At 41.9% G+C, this 21,835-nt stretch overlaps 1 protein-coding gene across 7 annotated transcripts in view; it reads right to left on the bottom strand.

Annotated features, from left to right (window-relative positions):
- Positions 1–4,626: 4,626 nt before the first annotated feature.
- Positions 4,627–21,835, bottom strand: part of BLVRA (biliverdin reductase A) — a 50,054-nt gene continuing 32,845 nt past the window's right edge. For 4 of the 7 annotated variants that reach the window (XM_086845212.1, XM_086845203.1, XM_086845236.1 and 1 more), the window contains 6 exons: positions 17,230–17,357; positions 15,485–15,604; positions 14,749–14,846; positions 13,230–13,337; positions 12,654–12,825; positions 4,627–7,880 (listed from right to left, as the gene is read on the bottom strand). In XM_086845212.1, the coding sequence (XP_086701338.1) occupies positions 7,607–7,880; positions 12,654–12,825; positions 13,230–13,337; positions 14,749–14,846; positions 15,485–15,604; positions 17,230–17,357 (900 nt within the window). In that variant the 3' untranslated portion in view covers positions 4,627–7,606. Of the gene's footprint in view, positions 7,881–12,653; positions 12,826–13,229; positions 13,338–14,748; positions 14,847–15,484; positions 15,605–17,229; positions 17,358–17,475; positions 17,610–19,700; positions 19,730–21,311; positions 21,474–21,835 lie in introns of those variants that run through there. The other 3 variants (XM_086845196.1, XM_086845229.1, XM_086845223.1) reach the window with 3 other exon arrangements.

The raw sequence follows: 21,835 nt of genomic DNA, 5'->3' as shown, positions 1-21,835 counted from the left end.
TTTCTTCACAGCCCTCTGTTGATTCTCTTATTAATTGCCTCAGGGCCACACCTTCAAATTCTGGAAATGGGTTGCAGCAATGGCAGCAGCACAGCATATCTGGGGAAACCTCAACAGGTAGAGCAGTAGAAGATGGAAGCGCCACAGTTTCACAGAGGCAGCTTGGCAGGGACAAGAAGTGAGTGCTTGGTGGTCCTGCCAAAATAAATGTGTACTAAATTGCACCCTAAAATACCACAGCTACACTCTGCCATGCACAGGGCTGAATTTCTGAGAGCATTGTGCCTGCAAAAGGATTTGGAAGCAACAAAAATAAGGCATAGGATGGGAAAAAAAAGCTTGGGTCCACTGCTTGAGCTACACAAAGCCCATTATTTTCACTTCTGAGTGAAATCAAGGACATTCCAAAATGATTCATGAGCATGTAACCTGGCTACAGCTGACAATGACTGTGCCTTGGCAGGCTGGGATGACAGACTGAAAGATGAGCTCCTAATAAAATCAAGCTCAGAAGCAAATGTAGAGAAAGCTCTAGCGGCTGATAATTTAACACACAAAACCAAGATACAAACAGCACACAGGAGTGCTCTGGTGTGCAGTTATGGCCTACGTGGTCATGTAATAAAACAGGTATCTCTAATAAAGCAAATATGAACAACAGTCTCATGAGCCCACAGAGGTGAGGGTACAACAGCAGGATGTGCTATTACAAGAGAAGCAAACATTAGAACGCAGCAGGTTTGCAGCAGAGGTGGATTGCACTGTGCAAAGCAAAAAGCATGCCTGGTGAGAGGCAAGGTGTGCACAAAGACCCACATATGAACCCATCCTGCCTGAGTTCAATGCAGCTGAACTAGCAGGCAAGATCAAGCCATACAGATGGAATCAGGAACATAGATAGTTTGGATTTTACCACAGGTCAAAATAAGATAAACATGATAAGTAATTTGTAACTCCCCATCTAAACAGTTCTTAAAGAAATTTCTGTAATATGTGAAGTCTGGAGACAAATAGATTTCAGCATAGTAAAAGAAAAGGTATAATACTGTTTATGTGAACAAAATTAGGAATTAAAACAGTCCCCATATGCAAAAATGCAATATTAAAACGCATGTACAGTCAATGACAGGATAATGTCATTGAGGCTTTTTCTATAATAAATGTGTATTTTGCTTAAGCACTAGAGAGAAAAGGCTGAACTCAATAACAAATCCACCAGTGGTGGAATTCATAAAATGAAAACTTACATCAGAGGAAACTGAGAAAAGGGATACTGATTAATTTAAAAACTCACCAAGTCTTTGAAAAGCCATGTTACCAACAAGTACTTCGTATATTAAAGGGCAGAATAAAGGAGAGATGACAACTTACAAGAGAATTGCATAGTTCCTAATAGGTAGAGGAGCCGTTGATGTAGGTGAGAGGAAGAGGGAGACAACAGATACAAACAGCTCCTTGAAGAGTCATACAGAAGGAGGATACTGCTACCTATTCAGACTGGGACAACAGCAATTAATTCTGGCATCAAATAAAAAACCCAAATGCTGCCAGAGTGCTGCTTCCCAAATCATTGGAAGAGGCTATTTTAATTAGAACCATATTTGAATTGCAGACAACATTTGAATTGTGTAAGAAAAAAGAAGAGCTAATGGTTGACTCACTGCTTCCTACTAATACGGAGCTTTATCCTATCTGTTCTGGGGTGTTTTAGAACTCCCAAAAGATAGAATATTCACAATGGGACATTATTTCAGAAAATGCTATTATTATTTTTATTGTTATTACTGTTATTATTATTGTTAATCTGTCAAACTTGTCTTGACTTCCTGCTAATAATTAACCTAGCATTTTAAAATTATTTTAACTTATTTATTACTTGAATAACAGCCATGCACAAAATATCAGAAAGCCCTAATTCGTGAATTACTTATTCACTGTCTTGAGGCAATCTAGCTGTTTTAGAGACATGTTACTGGATTCTTTGTAGGTTGATTTTTTATTAGGGAAAAGGGATGACTCACTGGAGGCCAGGCAGGATGGCACAATACACCAGGTGTGGTGAACTCTAGAAGGTAGGTTGTAACAGCAGCAGAAGCTAAATCACAAAGTCAGCTCACACACAACATGATCTAAGATTCCCTGAGTAAGAAGTTTTAGAGAAGTTTTTTGAAGTAGTAACCCAGACTGATTTTTATTAGATCGGGACACATTTATTTTTCTAAGTTCTAGCATGCATATCTGCAGGCTACTATTCAGAACTTTTGATGATGGTAATTTTGCTTAAATTATTAGTTTGAAATTTCTCTGCTTTTTGACCTGAGTGCAGCTGGGCTCCAGTAAGGTGTGTTTATTTCCAAGATGTGGAAGGCAAGCACTAAACCTGGGGCTTTGTAACTGGTAACACCACAATGGTCCCTGCAGCTTTGTTGCCATCACAATGCGGCAGCCCTGTCACTTATGTCTAGTTCAAGGGTGAGAAAAAAGCTGTCTGTTTTAATCAGGTTGGGTCAGCAAGAAAGCAGAAAGCACAGGCTGGAAGCTGTGTTTCAATTCCTTTTGCAACTCAAAAGGTTAGTGTAAACCAGAGAAAGTACTGTTGATGCTGGTAAGGCTGGGAGCCAAGGGGCCACTTCAGGCTGAGCTGTGGGTGTGTTTACATGGCCTGATGAGTTAGTCCAGCGCTCCACTTGGGCCACCCAGCTCTGCTGAGCAGCTGTGCACATCTGGTCAGATGAAATTACATTACAGGCCAGCCCTTGTGGTAACAGAGGTAGCTTGGCCAGAGCTGGCTCCAGTGTTTTGTATTGAACCAAATTACTCTGCATGGACATCTGTCTTCCCATCATAGGGATTGGTTCTTCTCAGTTAGGGATGAACCCTGTTACTGATAATACCTCAGCTACATCCATTCTTTAAACAAAAATTCTGATGGGTTTCTCAACAGAGTCCTGTAACCTTGTTTAATTCAGCCTCTACAAATACCAGCTTACAGCACTTAAGGCTAACCAAATATCTCTCTATCTCTGTCAAAATGCCTGGAGTTATTATTTTACTGGAGATCCTTAGTTTCCTGGTGTGTTTTATTACTGTTGCACCAAGCACATCACATACATTGGGGAGCAGTAAGTGCTACTGCATGAACAACATCAGCACACAGTGCTGCCAGTTTCCCTTTGGTGCATCACTCACCAGCAAACTGTGAGGATGTCCAAGGCCCTGGATCATACTGCCGACCTGAAGGAATCAAACATTTTGAATGACAGCTAAAAATAGATATACAGTTCTGTCTTTAGCACCATGACCCCTCTGCAAACCACTGGAGGAGGTACAATCCCAACTCAGCCCTGCAGCTTTACTCAGATGCTATTCATTTTAAAAAGCTGGTTTTGATGCAGTAGGACCATTTGAAAAGCAGCCCCAAGTCTGCACAGCTGCCAGCCCTTGCCTTCCCCCTTCCTTATTTCTATGATCTGCTCAGGGGAAGGTTCAAATGACATCCTCCTCATAAATAATCCCAGCTCAAGCAGCTCCTGTGGTGCCCCCTGGTACTCTTTGAGTTCCCCCTGATCCTGCTTCCCATGTTCCCATACTGTTCCTAAGTAATCACACAGGTAAATTAGACCCACAGAACCCTGTTCCCAGGACCCACAGAATGAGCTCTCAGGTTGATCCCAGAATGATACCCATCTCTCCATCTCAGCCAGAAGTTCATGCACAGATTTTCAGCTCCTTATACCAATATCTAGTTTCTTTGCTTTTTGGAAATTTTCCATTCCCATGACCTCCAGCTTTCTGAGAAGGGCTTTGAACCAAACCACTTTTTCCAGGTTTCAGCTAGCTTGCTGCAGTTAGTGACTCCACACCTCTCATCTGCCAATCTCCTGCCTCTGTAAGGAAAGAAACCTCTCTCCTCCACGTTAGGAGCCTTGTGTATCACAGCACTTCCAGGAAAACTCATAGCATCAGGCAGTTAACAAGGTTCCTGCAAAGGAATTCCTAGAGTGTTCCACAGGAGTAGGGTGATTTCCAGCAGAATGAGTAGAAAATCAGCTACTTCTAAAGAACAAAATATATTAACTGCTCATGTCACATCTTACACTTGCCTTTCCGTACCTCTGGATCTCTAAAACTGCCTGGGTTCAGGCTACACCGATAATGTTTTCAGATAAATGTTACCTGAAAAACTCTTTATAATTTCTGCTAAGAGAAAACAGTTTACTAAAACCCCAAGAAAACCATTTTCCATACTTGTTTTAAATTCTACCTGGCACATTCAGGTTGCTCAAATACACCAGGTTGTTGTGAATGGGAAACTGGAAGAGTACAGCAAGATTTAGACTTGACAGTACTCTTGGCTAAGTGTCAGATGGCACAGAAAGGGCAGGAGTTTTGTGGGAGAGCTCATGAGGTGAGGTCACAAATCCTACCACACCTGTATTCAGAACTTTGAAACAGGAGAAGGAGGCAGCTGAGGTCTTTAGGATATTATTACAGCCTGTAGACCCTGGCAGGATTTCAAAGGCCTTGAGGAGGGAAAAGGGGGAAAAAAGCCAATTGGGACAGAGCCACTTTCAGCAGAGGCAGTAGGGACTGCTAATGAAGGACAAAGGGAACAAAAAAGAATGGTTAGGAGTTCCAGGATTTTATTGGCAAGTTTGACACTTGGTTAAACAATACATACATTTGGAACTGGACATCCAGTAGCTCCCATATACAAACAATCACAGTACCTTGGCAAATTCACAGGGCAGAAGGAAAAGCCATTTAAACAATACAGGCTGCCAGGAGCAGGACAGACAGTAGTAGGTAAGCAGGGTAGCTGGAAGGGATGGGAGGGGAATGAAGGAGAGTGTGGATTATCCAGGCTCTAGACAGCTGCCTTCCCTAGCTCAAATTAACCAGCTAATTTCCCCAGGTGCTCTCTATAGAGACAAGCTTTTCCAGGGGACAGTTCACTGCACAATATTATACTGCTGCTCTACAAAACTCCCATGAATTTATTCCCTGTTTCCTAGGGAAATGCTGCTCTCACCAGCAATTGCAGAGCATGCTCAGGGAGATGTTCTAATTCTGATGCCTAGAGATGTGTGAATCTCCTTTTCCTTTTCCCTCCCTCCCCAACTACCCATTATGATTTAGCATGTAAACAAGTGGCATTCACCCCCTAGACACAGATCAGGAGTTTGTCAAGGAACAGGGCCTTTCACTGGCTGTCATACCTAGCAGACATACACAGATTCTAAGTAATTCTTATCCCAGATGGACTGTTTGTGTTTTGCTGAAAATTCACTTTTCTCCCTCTCATAGAACATCAGATCTGCCCATGCCATGTCCACCACCACAGTGGCACAGAAGTCCCTGTGAATGCTCAGTAAAATATCCATTTGGGTGGACAAACACAGGATCTGCCTGCACAAATCTGCTGCCAGCTCACAGGGGCCTCAGTCCACTGAAGGCAATAGGAGAATTTTCACTGATTTTAACAGATAGGGTAGATTTAAACAAATGCCACATGCAGAATTCATTCACACATCAAGCTCCAGTCACTGCTAAAATATGACTGATTTGGGAGAAAATTTTTCAGACCTTTCTTGTTTCCAGCAGACTGAATTGTATCCAACTGCTGAACGAACATTTACCCAAAGGAAGACTTTCAAGTGTCAATATTGACTGGCTGCAGTTATGAATACATTCACAACATATATGCTCCCTTATTAAAAAGTTGCCCAAATTATGAATTAGAAAAATAAAAAAAAAAGACTGAGCGTGAAAGAACAATTGCACAGACTGAAGTTTGCTTCTTTATTAATATAGCACCAACAGATGCTGTAATTAGAAAGTAAAAGGCAATCAGAGGAATTGTTAATTTAGACAGTGCTTAGGCATCTAAAACGAAAATGCTTCTTTAGGGAAGTGATAATGTTTTCATATGTGATCCTGTGACTACAGTAAAAATGCTAAAGACCCATTCCCACAGGTGTCCTATGCCATAACCTGGGCTGGTTTTGGCTGGGGTTGAGTTAATTTCATTCAGAGTCGCTGAACTGGGGGGCTGTGTTTTGGATTTTGCTGGAAACAGTGTTGATAACACAGGGATGTTTAGTTATTGCTAAGCCATGCTTGCACAGCCTCAAGGCCTTTCCTGCTTCTCACCCCATCCCACCAGCAAGCAGGCTGTGGGTGCACAAGGATTTGGGAGGGGTCACAGTCAGGACAGCTGACCACAGAGCAATACTCCATTCCATATGGCACATAAAGCTGGGGAAGGAGACTGAAGCAGGGGGGTACATTTGGAGCGATGGCACTTGTTTTCCCAAGTAGCTGTTGTGTGTGATGTAGCCCTGATTTCCTGGGGAGTGGTTGAACACCTGCCTGCTCATGGGAAGCAGTGAATTAATTCCCTGTTTTGCTTTGCTTGCATGTGCAGCTTTTGCTTTATCTGTTAAACTGTCATTAACTCACCTTTTTTCCCCTCACTATCACCTTTCTGTTTCTCTCCCCCATCCCACTGAGATACAATAAGCAAGCAGCTGACTGGTGCTTAGCTGCTAGCTGTGGTTGAACCATGACATAAGTATATGGATATATTTGCAAATTGCTCTGTTTTCTACAATACTGTTCTAAATTTATCACTATTCCTAATGAATTTCTCTGTTTCCAGGAATGCATTAGTGATTTTCTTTTCTTAAATGCAAGATTTTTATTGTTTTTTTGATATGGTCCATTCCCATGCTGAATTAAAACACAAATGAAGGAGAATAATATGCTGCTTTCAGTACAAACCCAAAAATATTTAGGTTCAGTAGACAGCAGGCAGGCAATGCATTAGTTCAATGCATGTTTCTAATCTCATAGAAAAGATTTCTATGTTGGCACAGGGCACAAGAGAAACTGAATGAAATCAACAACTCCCTATGAAGAGACAAGATGACTCTTCTACTCTGGTTTGATACCCAGTATAGATTTAATTTGACTGTAGTTGACCTCCAGTGTGAAATCCAGCCACCCCCAAAAGAACCCCGCAAATATACAGAACTCCTCCTCTTTCCCCTCCCTACCCCCCACATACCTAACAAGCAAAACTATTAATTAGAGCAAAAACACAGAACAATTCAGGGCAATTGGAAGAAAAGGTTGGGACTGTAGTGGCACAAGTTCTGTATTTCAAGTAAAGAGGTGGAAAACTGAACAAGAACTTCATTCTAGAAAATAGTACATGAATACTATTGAGACATGTTCATTTCCAGACATATCTGGAATGGCAGAACAGACCCTGGGAGAGAGAATTATATATATTATTTACAGTCCTGAAGGATCTACTGTCAGGGATATTCCCAGCTGAACCACAGGAAAGCTTCTTGTTGCTAGGTTCTAACTACCTGAAAGGAGAGGGATGCATCAGAGCAGGTGAATTGTTTGGGACTGGTGCATACCAGAAGGCACAGGGTATAGCCCAGACTCTCCCAGAACACCTGGAGAGCCCAGGAATCACAAGTAGTCAAAAAGAAGGTAATGAAAACAGAAAGAGCAACTGCTTGATGGCAACAGTGAGTTCTAGCCCTACAGCTTTTCCATCTGCCATGTTCTTCCTTCCCTAAGAGCAGCCTCAGGAATAGATTTTCTCTGGCTCTTCACAGTACTGTTGGATCACCTCGGCAAGGTCAAGACACCGCAAAATTCGCCATTTCTCAGCAGCCAGCTCCTCCTTGGAGACCTGGCCCAGCAGTTTCTTGGCAAAGAGGTTCTGATCCTGCATGAAAAGGCCCACAGAAGACCTTGGGGCTTCAGGGAAGTTCTCCAGGCAACCACTTGTGAAACAGAAGTTGATTTTCTTTTCACGTCTCATCCCTGGTCCTCTTTCTTCAATCCAAGTCAAGGGTCTAGTGTGAAGGAGCAGAGGAAAAGTATCAATTAAGAAATTGAATCAACAATTCTAATCTGTGGTTTTTTCCTCAGCATTTTCAGAAAAATCTCTAATAAAGGCACCATTTTTGAGTATCAATCGTTGCATATTTAGGCAATGTGTCCTGAACAACATGCCTTGTGGTTACAGAGCTCAACAGCAGGTAATAATCTTAACTCTGCCTTGCCACTGCTTCATGCCATGACTTTCAGCACACCATCTAAGCCCTGTCCAGCTTTGTTTTCCCTACGCACAAAGTGAAGCAAGCAACATCAAGCCATGTCATAAGGAAGACTGAAGTTAGTGGACTGTTTGTTTGTGGAGTTGGATAAAAAGTGCAGTTTTGTCCAAAAATTTTGTACACAATTCAGTCACAGCAAAACTCAAAAGACCCTCAATGTCTAATCACTCCTCCAGCAATAGATTTAAGTCACACAGGTACATAATGATCACCCTGTGCTACTATGAGAGCTGAACCCCACCTGTTTGGAATGAGCTGGACAAATTCACTGACATAGACACAGGTGTCCATACTCCCTGAACTTTTAAAATGTTTCATTCTCATCACTGGGAACACTGTGCTGATCCTAAAAATTATACCTACACAGACTCTCAGATAGGCCTTTCTTAGTCAGAGCAGAGTCCTATCTTACACTGGCACAATAGCACAATCTTCCAACCAAGCCTGGTGTTATTGGCTGTTGACTTGCATAGCTCACACCTTCCTTCCCAACTTGCCATCTTGGCTAAGGGAAAAGGAGCCATGGGACGTGCTGTGCCGCTTCAGAGGTCTTAACAGACTCCTTGACCCAAGACTGCAACACCTTTGAGGAATGGCCCTCAACACCAGCCACAGTCACGATGCTCCTTTCCTTCTCTTTTGTCAACTGCTGTACCACTGCCTTCCCACAGCTCATTCATCAGCACTCGCTACTGCCTGTGTTTAGAGGATGCACATTATTTTTCTTACTTCATTATTGATGGCCCTTCCACAGTCCTTTATGTCCCACTTTAGTCTGCCACTCACAAATTATGAAGGCATCAATAGCCCGGAAGAATAAATTCTGTCTCCAAGTACTGCCCATTAAATCTTCAGTATCATTAGATCTGGAAAGAAAGTCCTTGTCAATCTGCCCTGAACACATTCCACAGAATGCTCAGCTTAATGTTTCTGCACCTCTCATCTTTTGCGCTCTAGGATTCAGTTTCTATATTTACATCACTGTATCAATTATTCTTTGCTCACCTATACTTCCATATCCCCACCACTCCCCCTACAAATTAAGGATGGCCTGATGAACCTGATGGAACAGAATTAAACAACTGAAAGGGGGGAAAAAAAATATCCAAATCACAGCTTGCAAGGATGCATCAAAAACATTCTCAGAGGACTAACAAATGCAAAGACACCATGCATTTTAGGAAGTCCCGGGGCTACATGTCATTGCAAGCCAGAGGGGTGTTTGGGGACCATATTGCTCAGTGTTTTCTGTCTTCCCATCCTCCTTCCCTGAGGATGTCGATATGGGTCAGAGGCAGGCTGCTAAGCAAGCTGAGCTTTGCTCTGACTTGACAGAGACAGTTTTATATTCCTATGATAGTAAAGAGTCAGAGAGGGTTCAGGCCGCTGTTATTCAAAGCTGCTTTATCTCAGGTAGGTAGGCGTGAAGAAACCACTGGGCAGGCACAGGCAGAGATCTCCATCATGTACTAGCAAGGAGCTCTCAATATGATCCAAAACAGCCCCTGTCGGTGCAGGATCACCTCCCTGGGGTGATCTAGAGCAGATGCACACCAGTGATCAGGCTCAAGTGTATGCCTTCTGCTATAGCTTGGGAAGCCACTGAACCAGAAGCACAAACATGCAGAGCGGGCAGAATTTAATCAAAGTGATTAGAATGACTGATTTAGATCAGTGAGCAGGAAAATGCTGGATTTAATAATAGATTTATCCTCTTCTGCAATTGGATTTTTAGTCATTTTCCCAAAGAGAGGTTGATTCTACTTGATTGGTAAGCAAAATGTATTCATTTTTAATTAACAACTTCTACTCTGAAATAAGCCTCTTGTTTTGCTATAAAGACAAGCATGTTGCAAGTCCACACATTATTTAAGCAATTTTGTAGCTCAAGAAACAGATTCATATTTTATGTCAGAAAATTGTGAAGTGCTGTAGCTTTTTTCATAGACAGTTTACCCACTTCCATTAAAGATTTGTATCCAAGTATTATCTAGCTACAGATACATTTAGTTGTTTAGTAGAGTTAGTTACAAGCAACAAATCCAATATTTTTGATATCTGAATAAAGCTGGGTTACATATGTTGGGTAGCTAAAGAAAAACAAATTTTCATCAAGCAGTAACAAACCACTTTTATACTGAATGCAAACAGTCTGCAGTGAAGAAAACACCCTGACTTTCTATGGCCATTTTGTTTTTCCAAATTGTAAACTAGCATTTTCTCAGCTACATTGAAAAAGACTTTTTACTTTTCTGATTCCCTTTTTCCTCAAATAATGAGTGGCCCTTGCCGGACTGCAATAGCTCAATAAAGCAATATGAAGCAAACACCCTTTGTACTTCCGGAAGAATAAAGCTGGTTCCATGTTTGAAAGAATTCTGGGTCCACTCAGCTTAAATTTTATGAAGCAACTTCTGCAGAAAGCATGTATTATATAATTTTCTATGAATGTTCAATCTGAGGATATTTTATTAGACTCTGTAAACTTAGCTCTCTATAAAAACATAACTTCAAATGTTTCTTGTCAGAATATGTTTAGAAAATGTCTTCAATTTCTTTTAAACTTTTCCTTTTAACTCTTTGAAAATGCCAATATTTTTAATTTATCATTAAATCAATGAGAGACTCCCTTAGCTTGGATAGGAATTAGACAATTGGATCCTATCCCTAGTTAACATCAAAAGAGATGCTGCCCAAATCATTATCTCTCCAGCTTGCACTAAAAATTGATTTCTGACATTTACTGAGTCCAAGCTCTGTAATCCTGGGACAGGAACTGCAGTCCCAAATCAGACGTGCTGTCAGTAGAGGTTTGGCTTCAGTAGATGTTTGGCTTTTCCTGGATTGCTCAATGTTGTATCACAGAGAGGCTGTCAGCTCAGCTGTCTTGGACATACAACAGAGGCAGAGGTCATCTCTCGAAGAGCTGGGTGCAGGCATTAACACACACCTCCAAAATCCACCCAGAGCCAGACGAGCAGCGAGGGTGGGCTGTGCAGTGGAGACAGACTATACCCTTTGCACAAATCCCTGCTTAACAAGCAGAACACAGGCTCCTGCATTCTGCACCTGCTGTATTTTCCAAGGCAGAAAATAGGATGAATTAACCTGATTTCTCAAGGTTACTGTATTCATATATTTCAGAAAAGGATGGGATAGCTCTCATGAAAGGTACAGACCTTTCCCATCCTTCAGCAAAATAAAGGTTGGGCAAATTAGATCTGTAACACTACCACCATTACTGCTGGGCCGTAACTTCACTTGACAAGAGAGTGGGCCAAATTCTCTACTGCAATAACTCCACTGACGTCAGTGGAGGAAGGTCAGCAGGAAATATGGCCCCAGCACTGAACACAATACAGGAACGCTATGTAATTTTCCACCCACCCTAAATTATCCCAGAGGCATAAAACTGACTGTCCCGAAAGTTATTAAAACACTTATGGTGAGAAAACACTGATCCATACAAATAGAAAAGGCCAAGAGAAGCAAATATCGGTTAGTGCTGAGGAGCAGGAAAAAAAAAGTCATCCAGAAACAGTTCTGTATCCAGCAAATATCATACATAACAGCTAAGGACTACCCAGGAGACTGGACAGCCAGGGAAATGTTTAAACCACCCGCTAGTTCCATCTGCTGGAATTAGTTCAAAATCTCACCCTATCTAGATCTTTACAGCTACTTATGTTACTAGCAAATTGCTAAGAGGGTAAACAGAGCTTGTATACAGAGTTCTGTCCTCTCACAACTGCATTTCAAAAGGAATTGGAAATGCTGTTTTATTTAAAGAGAGAGGAAGATTGCTAAAACCAGATGATAATCCCATGATAAACTTCAATGGCATTTGTAGGAGTGGCTGATGAATTGCTTAACCAGACCTGTGGTAAAGTTAAGAGTTTAAAGGAGCCCTGATTATTCACTCCCCAAATACTCTAACTAAACATTTATCTAAAATGCTGGGTTAGGTTTGGGCTTTTTAAGACGTCTACTAGCATATCTGCAACCAAAAAATAAAAAAAAAAAAAAACAAACCAAAAAAAACCCAAGGAGTTCACCATTGGAAAATTTCTCCCTAACTTTTCATGTCAGATAATTCTCAAATTCCATCTTGTTGCTTTAAAATGACATTGTTACTTCATCTTATTTGGAAGGACATGAACTCTGCACAGATGGTCCAGAGAATGACCAAACCTGAGAGTTTCCACCACTCTCTGGACCAAGCTAAGTAGTCAAGTCACAGTATGAAATACTGGTGACTTTCTTCATAGTTATAATATACCACTTTTTAGCAAGGCTGTTAAAAATATCTATTTGATAGAAAGGATATTGTCACTGCATAATAAAGGGAGATCAAACTCAATATTATAAAATGCATCTTTAAAAGACATGTACACTTTCATGCCAGTCTCCACCTGTTTCCACAAGAGAAGAGGATGCAGAACTCCTGCAGGCAAAAGATCTGCAGATGATGAGGAGCCTGGCTCACGTGTTGCCATAGACATTACTCACTTCTTGTTTGCAGTCTGAAAGTGAACAGTCATTCTGGAATAATTCTTATCCTTCTGCTTCTCTCTGGTGGCAGAGGTAACAGTGAGGTCTCCAAAGAGGTCAATCAGCCATGTCAGACGGGCAATTCCACTGAAAGCTGGGAATCCTGATTTGTTTTCATCAAGGACACTACCTGGTGGGACAGAAACTCTTGAGGAATAGGAAATAGAATAATGCCTTCTGCATAGGAAAGGATGAAGAAGCTGCAGTGTTGCAGGCTTGAAGATCAGGGTGTAGAAAAGTCAGTGGATAGACTGAGTAGGAAAGTCAGTAAACACATTTAATGTTGAAATGGATCAGTTGATGAGCTGTAGCAGAGACGGCTGCACAAAGTACATAAACAATAAACTCTTCAGGACATGTTGAGGACAGGAGGGTGTATGTGGATTCAACAAGGGAATTTTCCAGAGCCAGTACCTGTGTCTCTACTCAGTTTATAGACAGTGTCTTGTGTGAAAGGACTGAATGAAGCCTGGAAGCACTGGCATTCCTGGGGAGCAAATCCAGTTAGACTTTGATTTCTTCAGAGCTACTGACCTGTGAAATGCAATGTTCCCTTCACCAGGTCTTTCCCAGCCACCTCTTTTTTCAGCTGCTTGTACTCTTCAGTAAGAAGTTCAATGTGCTCCACATGAAGTACTTTACCTGCCATTAAAAAAAAACAAAAAACAACGAAACAAAACCACACAAAGAGAAAAAAGAAATCAGGACAGATTAAATAAAAGTTTTCTGTGTGAATCAAAGTCATGTCTAAACAGAAAAGGCTTCATTAGCCACTAGTGGGAACTCACTCAGAAATACTCTCATGCCCACCTCACAAAATGATGTCAGGAAGAAAATCAAACATGGAAACATGGGCCCTGAGCTGAAGCATCAATCTGGGTTAATGATTTTCAGGAGACAACAAATACAGAAACTACAGGAACAGTAGCCACTATGTCTAACAGAAACTGTATAATGAAATCCAGTACCCAGCTAAGGCTGAAATATGAGTCTTCAGAGCAATGGATGGATTAATTCTTGGCCTCTTTCCCCTCACATTTCCTTGTTCTGCATGTTTCCTCCCAGGGTAGTAGGAAAATAAAAGGAAAGGGAAAAAAATAGCATAATGCTCAGACCCAGATTGGAACAATATGTTAAAGAGTACCTCCCTCCACTGCAATTAATTGGTCTACTTTGAAATGGAGGTTATCTGATACAAGTTGAATGTGTCCCTCATTCAGTATGTGTTTTTCTGGAAGATTTCCAGGAGAGTCATTGTAGGCTGCTGACAGTAACTACTGCTGCTCCAAGAAAAGAGGTATAAATTCTGCTCAATGGGAAACCATTTGGTGAGCAACAAGACAGTAACTGGTGCTGGTACAGGGAAACAGCAAAGCAGAAATCCTACACCTCCAGTGTTTCAGGACAAAAGTCACAAAGGAGATCTTTAAGAAGCAGCAGTATAAAAAGTGCAGTTTCTCCAAATGATTTGCACTCCACTTTCTGCCCAGCACTGCTCTTTGCCTTGCAGCCCCATTCATCCCCAGCAGAACTGCCAGCTTCTGACCCTTTGCACCACTGGGATGGGACCACACACTTTCTGGAAAAAAGGAGATTTTGCTTAGAGACAATCTGTCTTTCAGACAGTGATGCCTTGCTTGCCTACAGTAGCATGAGCATCTGTGTGTGGCCAGCACATCACAAAAGCTAGAAGCTAGGAGAGCTGTCTGCAGTTCCACTTCCAGGGAGAGAGAGGACACAGAATTGCACAAGTCCAATAGCTGCACTCAAAGTGCTTTACTATCACTGTGACAGAAGTTTTCCCCTTTAACTGCATTCTAAGTGTCACAAATAGAGGCTAGAGTTTTTGTGAGGGCAAACATACTTTACTCTTAGCACTGACATTTGTGTGTTTGTTCCTCTATTCGCACAAGTCTTGCATCTCTGAGACAGTCATACTCCCTTGCATGTGACAGCTAAAACTAGGCTGGAGACTTGCCTTTGAATTCGGTGCCTTTGGTGCTAGCCATCAGGTAAGAAAGACTGCTTACACTCTTGAGAACAAAAGTGTTACCTTTCTGCTCAGCCATCTCCCAGAGATCATGGGCTGCCTTAGCAGACAAAGCCATGGGGTACTCTACGAGGACATGTTTCCCAGCTTCTAAGAACATTCTGAAAGGGATAAAAGACCAGCCATTAAAATGAGTATTATCCTAATCCTCTCTCACCACAGTGAGAATCACCAAACTGCTTCTCATTCCCACAGCCAGCTTCACATGGAGAGATGCACGACATGGAGTAACAGAAATAAATGGCAACTTTCCTAGCAAGGATAGCGTGGTGGCTACATCACACATTTAAACAGCAGGGGAGTGGGGTTTTAATTCTTCTTTTGCCACAGAATTCCCTCACTCAGCCACATCAAGTTGCTAAAATGTTACAGCGTTGAGCACTGCAATTTCTGACTTACAGACATATAAGCAGTTGGAGTGGGGCACTGGATTACCCTTCCATAATATAATCTGTGAGGAAAGGCTTTAAATCCTGTTTTAAACTGCCTGTCCATCAAACACAGGCCTAGAGGTGTGGAAATGGAATTACTTGGGAAATTAATGCATCTTAAATCCTACTCTCTTCCAGGGCTTATTGGTGCTCTAGGGAACTCACTATCATTCACTTCAGGCCTCTAGTCTGGCAGTCATTCCTCAATGTTCATATCTTCTCCTGCAATAGCATTACACAGCTCCTCTGTGCATCTAAAATACAGGGGAAAGGAGAAAAAAGAGGGGGTGGGGGACCCCCCAAAATACCTGATGGTTTCTTCATGGCTTCTGTTCTCTGTGCTGATGAAGGCTGCATGGATGTCTTTGTTTCTCAGAGCATCTTCCAGGCTAATCTGCTTTGCCTCATTAATATTGCCAAAACTCCTCCTGCATATTTAGCATAAATACAACCAGAGTATCTGTCACAGTCCATTCTTCCCAACCACACGTTGTGTAGCAGTAATAAAAATTTGTTCCCATGGACCACTGTCTCCCTGAGTTCAATCATGATATAACAACCAGTTTCTTATCCAGGGACAGCATGAGCACTTACAGACAGAAGTGGAATGGAGAAGAGAACCAACAAAACTGGATGAGTGTGCAGGTGGTGGTATCAGTAGAGAAACTGGCTTGCCATTGAACTGTCAAGTCGTTTTTGGTTTTGGTGTTTTGGTTTTTAATAAGCATTATTACCAAAGAGATGTTGTAAGAGTGAGTTGAAAGAGTACAGTGCTCCTGTGGGAGAACTTCTCCCCACCATCCTGGACAATGTGGTCAAAAGCACTTGAGATGGCAGGGACACACACAACTGCAAGTACAGACAAGCAGGAGAGGGACAAAGCAGATGCTTGGCTATGATGGCTCACCTTGCAACACACACAGCATTTCAGTGATAAGGGGGGAAGCTCTCTTGGGCAGCAAGCTGAGCATAGCTCCACCTGAAAATGAAAAATACAATCCCTCCAGAAGCCCTTTACATTACTACTGACTGGAGCAGGCACCTTGACAATATTAGGATAGGTGACAGAGGGCAGGAAGGCAGGCCACAAGCAGGACTTGAAAGCAGAGACAGGTGATGTTTGTGTGTTATGGGGATCCAAGGAAGATTACTGTGGATCATGCATTTCAACAGCATTGTTTCTCAAAAAAACAGTGGTGGAAACCCTATCTTCAGTGCTCTTCAAGGTTACCTGTAGCACTGGCAGAGGCATCAGAGAACCAAAAGTATATTTGGCAAGAAGATAAAGTGGGTGACCTAATTAGTCCTTTCTGTCTCAAACAACCCTGCACAATTCAGATATAGCTGGAAAAATACATTCACAATCTGAGATCCATAAAAGTACTGCCTAACTATTTCAAAATTTTATGCTCCACTGTAATGGGTCAGACAAGTCCAGCAGGAATGCTCAGAGGAAGGTACACACAAAATTTCCACATTTCCAAACTAGTAAAAAAACTCTTGTTCTCTAAGAAGCGTAAGAAGGATAAAAAAGCAACCTTATTGCATGTAGCAAATCACAGGATTTTCTTTAGATATCTATAGGTTCAATACCTGGTTTTAAAAAAAACCTAGAATTTTATTATTATTTATTCAATACTCCAGAATTTGGAGTACTGGGGGAATTAAAACATGTTTTTGCAAAACAACTTTTTAAAACTCTGTAAAACTTATTTTTTTAGCATTTCTAGAAGTGTCATGCAGACACTAGATCATTAGAGTACTTATTGCCTGCACAACCTTAAATCTACAGGAAATTCCAGTCAGACAATTTCTTTTTATCACACAGATTCTACAGCAAGAACATCTCTCAGTTTTTATTTTAGTAATTTCTGAAAAATATCTCACTAAGGTAACCTATTTGTTCCCTCCTGCAAAGCTTTCTGTGCTCACTTGTGAGCTGCCACTCAGAATGACAGGCATATTTGCACGAACATTCCCTTTTTGGAATGAAAAAAAAGAAAAAAAACCATTGCAATATACATATTAGACATGCTAAGATGAAGTTTCTAACCTGGATACAAATCCGAAGAGTTTCAGGTGTTCTGAAGGGCTGGAAGGCATCGGATTCATCAAGTCTCGGATTCGTGCTAAGCCAGCAATTCCAACTCCAACCACCACAGTCCCAAACATTTTGCTCATCTGTCCAAAAGAAAAAAAGAAAAGGCAACATTTTTCTTTCTTTTAACAGGGACAAGCGCAACTTGGAGGGAAGGTGGGAGAATGGATACTTTTGAACCCTGCTTTCATAGCACCAAACCTTATTCAGGTGTCAGCAAACAGCTAACAGAGATGTGATGCTATAGGCTACTGAGCTCACTCATATCCCATTGAAATGGGATCAAGAAGTTCAGCCTGTCATAGGACTGGTCTTGAGATTTGTATTTAACAGCTATTAAATCACAGCGCCGGCAAAGTTCTTCCTTTCCGTGAATAGAAGGCAGACTTCAAAAGTGAGACATTCTTCTATTTATATCGCCACTTCCAAGCTGGAAAGGAGCCAAAAGGTTCTGCAAACCCAGCAGAGCTTTATATAAACCCTGCTGACTTCCTGAGCGTCTGCAGCACGGTGCCACATGGACAGTCCCAGTGCTCAGCAGCATAGCTGGAATACTTTGGGACAGGAAGCAAAGCGCATCTTTTCATTCCCCGTGTAACCACCGGCACATCCTACAACGTCAAGCTGTGACCAACCATCTAATTTGATCAACATGCTTGCTTGACATTTCCATGCACAAAGAAAGCTCTGCCATCTCTTTAATGACAAGCAGGCATGTCTTTAAGATTTACATCTCCCAAATGCAATTGCTGACACAACTGCATAATATGGAGGATGAGACAGGTATTGCACTCACTGGCTGGGCTGATGGGCTTCTGGCAATAAATTCTTCTTGGTTTTATGATTTGCTGTTGATCTGCAGAAGCACTTGGCCACTGATGAAGCCTTTCAAACCTGCACTGTCCCAGCACCCTGAGGACTAGCAACACTTTGTAAATTGATTGAAAATTTACAGGAAAATGGCCTAAAATGAGTGATGGGGATCCAAGGAAGATTACTGTGGATCATGCATTTCAACAGCATTGTTTCTCAAAAAAACAGTGGTGGAAACCCTATCTTCAGTGCTCTTCAAGGTTACCTGTAGCACTGGCAGAGGCATCAGAGAACCTAAAGTATATTTGGCAGAAAGATAAAATGGGTGACCTAATTAGTCCTTTCTGTCTCAAGCAACCCTGCACGACTCAAATATAGCTGGAAAAATACATTCACAATCTGATCAGACCCTCTTCATTTTTTGTTCATTTCATCTCATGAAAGTATCTCTGCTTCAATCTCTGTTTCTTCTGTTTCAGTCTTCCTGCCACGGCCAATCCCTTCACTTGAGTGAGCTCTTTAGATTGTTTACAACTACCTGGCTGCAGCCCTTCACATCTTTCTGAGACTGAGATGGGTAAATGGACAACCTCACTTAACTCCTCCTTGTGCCTCCTGTCTGACAGGATCACAGTGCAGCAGCAAAGCCCTAAGTGACTGTTCTGGCAGTGAAAGAGGTTGACAGCTGCTGGCACAAAGGAAAAAAGATCTCCTCTCCAATCACATGCCATGTCTGTATTTTGTTTTCCTTTTAGCTCCTGCCTATGGTGATGAATGCCACTCACTTCATATCATACCAAAAAGATACAAAGGTAAAACACAGAGCAGCATGTTTAGTGTAAGAAAAGAAATTACTGGTGTATTAGAGTTCTCTAGGGGAATTACAGTGACATTTTATTAACAAGTATTTGAGGTATGGCATGGTGACACTATTCACCAGGGAAAAGAAGTGTTTAGGGCTGAGAGAGGCTGCAGGAAGGAAGACAATGTAACAACAAAACTCATTTTCAGTACCACCCACAGGCAGAGTCCTGGTCTGGGCTCTCCATCGCATTTGCTTTTCTCTTTGGCCAAAAAGAGACAGACTTGCAGAATGACCTCAGCTGGAAGGAGCCTCAGAAGGTCACCCAATCCAAACCCCACTCAGCTGCACCAGGGCCATGCTGAGTTCTGACTGCCCCCATGGCTGGCAATCCTTCAACCTCCCATGCCCCTGACACACTGTTTGATCCCTGTCACAGCAAGAGCTTTTTTTAGTATTGTAAGGCTCCAGACAACATTGATCAAGAAAACTTTGAAAAGAGCTTACAGTTGCTCATGTACTCTTGAGTTAGATGCACAGGAAAAATCCTGAGAAGATATTTTCAAGAGGTCAAAACAACAAAAAAGATTTTACTGGCAACTTTAAAATATCAGGGAAATTTGGCAAGTTTAGTGCAACATTCAACCAATAGAAAGCACTTTTCAAAGCATTAACTTGGCCCATTCAACTTTGCAAACTCTAAGACAGTTCAATTTTAAGTTACTCAAAAATTGAAGAAGAGGGAATTAGAAGAGAGAGCAAGAAACAAAGAAAAAAAAGAAAATATATAGAAAAGAACAAATACAGCTACCAGCTTCTGGGTTCCAGCAGTGTCCAGACAGACATTCCAAGAGGAGGTACAGTCAGGACATCTGACTGCCTTGTCTTTGGCCCTAAATACTCCTTGGTCTTCCTGGACCCTACTCCCAGCTGGGACTTCCAGTCATTTGGCCACTCAGGAGCTGAGCTGGGGGCTCCAGAGGCAGGCATGGAGCACTGTCTCTGGTGTGCCAGGGATTGGCAGCTGCTGCCAGGCTGGGATACAGGCTCTGGGGTGGGGGTGTGCAGGGCAGGGCATTGCCTCGCCAGAGCAAGGCCTGACCTGCCCCTTCCTCCACACAGATGCAGCCCATAATGTCTGGAGATGTCAATGTTTCCGGTCTCTCACAAGTCAAGCTTGAAAAGAGCTGATCAGGAGCTTACTTTAGGTCCAGAAATTTTCAAGATTAGTGCAGTGTTAAGCTGTTAATATTTTCCCACTGCCTTCAGCAAGATTGGGAGCTGGAGTCATACAGCAAACAAATTCCCCAGAACCTCCTACAGTCATGTTGTTTCCAAGAACTACTTTTTTTTTTTTTTTTTCCCTTTCAGGTTAGCTGCAGACCTCTGCTTCAATTAAGTGGAGAAAGTAGGAGAACTGACTGCCTTCTCCAGGGAACAAAGAATGTCTTTCTGCAGATGCTCAGGTAGCTGAACATCAATATTTTTGCCTCTCCTTTGAAAAAAACAATTTCCTAGTTTCTTCTGATGAACATCTGACCTCCTCAAAACTAACATTTAAGAGAAGCAAGATGATTTCAACCTAAGAACAAAACCTGTTACTGTGCAACCTGTTGCCGTAGCAACCAGCCATTTGGTCCAGGTTAAGGGTCTGGTGGCTAATATGCAGCTACTAAATGTATGTTCTGGAACCTTCGCTTACACACGTAGCTAAGAGAAAAATTGCTATGTTTGCATCCCTGCTGCAGCTTTTTATTACCCTTGTTTTGCTCACACACCAAAATCTGCAGCTGCTCAGGGAAAAAAGTAAATTAGGTGTTTTTTACAGCTGTTACAAACCAGGTAAGAGCAGAATAGAGAATTCTCATCTGAGAGTCCAGATGAATATATAAAAATTTACTACTTCTTTCAAACCTATCAAACCTTCTATCAAGAGGATAACAGCTACAATAATCTTTCAAGTACAAAAATTATGAAGTAGGAAACCAAAATCACAAACTGCTCTGCCTTCCATGCTGTTTTCTTAAAATCAGTGATTTCTGTTAAAGCTTTAACAAAAAAGATTTCAGAGGCATTTTCAAGGCTTCTGAACTTTGGTTCCTGTTATACTGAAAAAAAGTCATACTCTAAGTTATACAACAGTATATTGGCCAGTGTCCAAAAGCATTTTCTCCACCCTTTCCTAATTGGCTGTATGAAAGCAAAGAGAGATGATGAAAAGATTAGGAGATGTCTGTCATGCTCACATGCTGTGACTTAGGAATGCCTCCCACATCACAGCAGCACCCACCCTGGCCAGTTTGCAGGCAGCCTTGCCAGGCTCTCCACAGGTCCCCTCTGACTTGGGACAAGGGGGATGCTGGCTGTCACTGACTGGGTGGGAGCTCTTCCCCACTGACAGCCAGCACAAGAGGCTCCTTACCAAGGGAGATGAGCCCTGCATGACACATAGGAAGAGCTGAGAAAGGCAAATAGCTGAAGAGGATCATTTATTCTACACCAATATATAATTGTACCATCACCCCTCTGCTCTTGAGCTTTCTGTGCTCCTGCTGCATATTTCCTGCATTAGAGCTAGGGCATCCTGCAGTAATTAAAAAAAATAAAAAAAGAAAGAAAAGAAAAAATAAGTGGTCTGTACCCAAATATTCTTGCAAAATTTAGCAGCAAAGCAGGAATATTTAGAAGCAAAACAAACAATGGAGTAAGTCCAATTAAATCTGTCACCCAGCAACAGTGTTCCTCCCCAGCGCAATCACAAGTGGGACCCTAAATCTCAAAACTGCTAACACTGAGATAAGCCTGAGGGAAGTGAGGCTAACCTCTGTTTTGTGCAACATCACTAAGGCCATGCAAAGTAGTGCAGAAGCAAGCTAAAAGGCAGAACTTAGAAATTATCTTCCCTTCAAGAAAATTTCTCATGGCATGTCTACACGTTACAGAATG

Source organism: Cyanistes caeruleus, chromosome 1 (assembly GCF_971803275.1).
Source record: "Cyanistes caeruleus chromosome 1, bCyaCae1.hap1.1, whole genome shotgun sequence".
Taxonomy (NCBI): Eukaryota; Metazoa; Chordata; class Aves; order Passeriformes; family Paridae; genus Cyanistes; species Cyanistes caeruleus.
This window is presented reverse-complemented; position numbering and strand designations above follow the sequence as displayed.